The sequence below is a fragment of the Nestor notabilis genome, unplaced genomic scaffold (assembly GCF_000696875.1).
Source record: "Nestor notabilis isolate BGI_N333 unplaced genomic scaffold, ASM69687v1 scaffold28051, whole genome shotgun sequence".
Classification (NCBI taxonomy): domain Eukaryota; kingdom Metazoa; phylum Chordata; class Aves; order Psittaciformes; family Psittacidae; genus Nestor; species Nestor notabilis.
In genome coordinates, this window is record NW_009914685.1 from 9,820 (window position 1) to 13,054 (window position 3,235).

Sequence of the window (3,235 nt, forward strand, 5' to 3'; positions counted from 1 at the left end):
TAGTTGCATTTGCTATCTAAAATGGTATTTTAATCTAATCTCTTCACATGTAAATATCAAAGGGCTTTGTAAAAGGGCTTTGAAATCTACAGGTGAAGAGATTAAAATATCGTTTTTAGTTTTATAACAACAGTAGGTTATGTACCAGCCATAAAAATCTATGGATTGCCACGTCTAATATTGAGAAGCTTAATATCCTCAACATACTTTTCAGGTACCTCTATTTCTTTCATCAAGCACTTGTCTTAGGAAAATGTTAAAGTAGGTAAGATCTAGTGACTGGTTCTTTTCTTTCTGTGTACAAATAAGAAGGTAAGTTGGGAAATTAAGACATTAAAGGGAAAGAACAATAAGAATCTTTACCTTTGCTAGACTACACTTCCGCTTTGGTGAAAGGCAGTTCATCCTCAAGGCTTCTCTCGTCTGTAGATTTTAAAAAACATGTATTAAAGACAACAGTTTCTCAGAGCTTAGAAAATGTTCATATAATCCAGAATAACTGCTGGAGTGACCCAAGTACCTTTCTGTCCAGAAGTGTCCCAAACAACAGGATGAAGAATCCCTAAAAAATTGCAAAACTGGTTAACAAAAACAGCATGACAACTTGATGTTCCTTAAATGCTTCTAGACATTATTTTATATAGATATAGATCTCACCACTGACTTAGATAACAGCTGTGCACAAAATGAATTTATCCACCCAGGTCACATGAGCTCTTTGGGAATGTCAGGAATGGATATCTAGCCCATGCTAATTCTCATTAGGAACTGGACTGATGGGTTACATACCAGGACTTTCTCAACCCACCCAGTAGCAGTATTAGCTAAGAAGAGCTAAGGCAGATGGGGTATACAACAGCACATTAGGTAATAGTGGATATTTATTCTGATGAGTTAACCAAAACCATCTTCAATGCCAGTGAGAATTTTCTGCTTACTTGTTAATTGAGAAGGATGCGATGCCTTTGCAGTTACTGGACATTAACCAGTGTATTTTATGTTTAACATGAATTCATAGTCTTAATTCTTCGTCACACTTCACACCAACTAGTTTGTTCAGTTATCCATCTGAACTTACTCTGTCAATGCAGGATGCCCAAGTGCATGCACCACGTAAAATAGTTGGGTCAAAAGGAAAGCTTAGATCTCGTTTTACATGCACAACGCATGCTGCCAGCCCCATTTTGACCTGCTACCTTTTCTCAGGCTCAAAGTCTAGATGCACACTTGTCATGGTTTAAGCCCAGCTGGTATCTAAATCCCAACACTATTCCCAGTCTGAGAGACTTTACCTGGAAGGCATTCAGTAGCGCAAACGTAATATGGAATGCCAGAGAGTGACTGTCAATGATCATTGCTAATCCAAACCCCCAGGTAAGACCCAGAAGAGGTGTCAGAAGAGCAATATTTTTGCTAATTCGGATCATGTTGCTCAAATCTTGTGACTTGCAGCCTTCTCCAACAGAGGATCGCCCAGTCTTCACCACAACCACTACCACCACCGCCACATTCACAACAATGATGCTCAGAGCAGGTACAACAAAGGCCAAAAGGGCTTTTGTCTCGTACCAATTGAGCCAGCAGGCTCCACTCCTTAAATACCCATTTTTTGGTTCGGTAATAGCGACGGTGAGGATAGATATGACCAAGGGACATCCATATCCAATAAAGAATGCTGCAGCTATGAATACAGATCTTGTTATCTTAAAAAAAATGAATAATAATCCATAGAGAATCAAGAGGCCCAGGGTAAGCATCCAAAAAAACAAGGCAAGATAGAAAAAGTGAAGGAAAAAAGTGGCTGGGACACACAACTTGTAGTTTAGAGCTGTATTGTGCACAATAGCTGCCAAGATGAACAAAACATCAGCAAGGAGAAGCGATGTAGCGATGTTGACCAAACAAAAATGGCGCATGTAGGTTATTTCAGTTTTTGTTACGTGATGCCAGACAACAGTCTCGATGATAAGGCAGAGAACCAAGCTGAAAATGGAAAAGCCTAACCCTACACGTGTAATGTAATCCAGCACTGCATTTCGCAGCATGGTGGGGGACATCAAAATGGAGAAGGATTTGAATGTCCGATGGTGATGCTTGCAGATGCAAACAACACTGCTGATGTTGTCAGACTTCATTTTGCACACCCTGTTATCCCATCTCCTTTCAGTAGAGTGCCACCCAACACATTGAGCCTTGATGTTCTCCAGTTTATTCACCTTTTCAAAGGTGAACAAAATGTGCTGGAGCTCTTCTGGCAGAGACACCGATAACACCATTCCATTCACAGAAACAGGATCCAACCGGCTGGTTTCTATAATGGCTCCAAGCGTTGGAAATGCAATGCTGATGGCTTTGGAAGTCTTGGGTAACTTCAAAAGCTCTTCTTCTGGAATGACCACGTGCCCAGTGATATTGCCTGTGTTATTGAACTCCATAGAAAAATCAAAGCTCTTCCTTGAAGTATTTTTATGTACACTGTAGCCTTTTGTAGAGATGAAGTGTTCCTGTATGCTCTCTGACCCATTCCTTAGAAGAAGTTTCCCAGCAAATAAATTCACTGAGTCCAGTAATATTGAACTGGCATTTCTGTCCTTTACAAAAGCCCAGTTGGAAATGATGGAGCTGTTCAGAATGTGGTTTGCTATCCTGCTGTAACTCTGAAACAAACAACAACAAAGTTATTTTTTATGTTAAAATAGACCAACTATTATTCCACTGGCAGAGTCTCCATAAAGGCTCATTTAATTCAAAGTGATTCTTATAAAGGGAATAATTTGCTTTGACAATGATCCATCCTAGCCAAACCAAAATATCTCATAGGCTTAAACACCTGCAGACTTGTCCTATCCTGTTCATATCATGGCTGAAAAGGTGACTGGAGAAGTAGGTATAAAGCAGGTGATCTCCATGTGACTTGCAGCCACCACTTAATTGGATATTGACTGTAAGGTCAAAATATTGCATTAATGCTCTGTCAAGCTCAGAAACACCTCTTGAAAGCCCATAAAAGCAAATACCTGCATTTTTCCTCTATCAACATTCTCTGATAAGAGCAGGGAAATCTTCTTTAGCAATTCCACTATATCAGCAATGTTTCCTGGAATGGCTGGTGAAGACAGGATGTCTGGGATGATGCATGAAAAATCAGCTTGACAGTTAGTATTCCCAAGGTCATCAGAACCAAAATATTTTCCTGTATCTCCAGGCTTCCCATGCACTGGCTTTCCTTTCCCTA

General features: G+C 40.0%; 1 protein-coding gene across 1 annotated transcript in view; it reads right to left on the minus strand.

Moving 5' to 3' along the window:
* Positions 1-363: 363 nt before the first annotated feature.
* Positions 364-3,235, minus strand: part of LOC104412933 (probable G-protein coupled receptor 115) — a gene marked incomplete at its 3' end in the record, with an annotated part of 4,852 nt that continues 1,980 nt past the window's right edge. Inside the window, 4 exon segments of the mRNA XM_010023779.1 lie at positions 364-423; positions 521-562; positions 1,293-2,657; positions 3,018-3,235. The exon segment at positions 3,018-3,235 is cut by the window's right edge and continues 10 nt beyond it. Of these exon segments, the coding sequence (XP_010022081.1) occupies positions 364-423; positions 521-562; positions 1,293-2,657; positions 3,018-3,235 (1,685 nt within the window).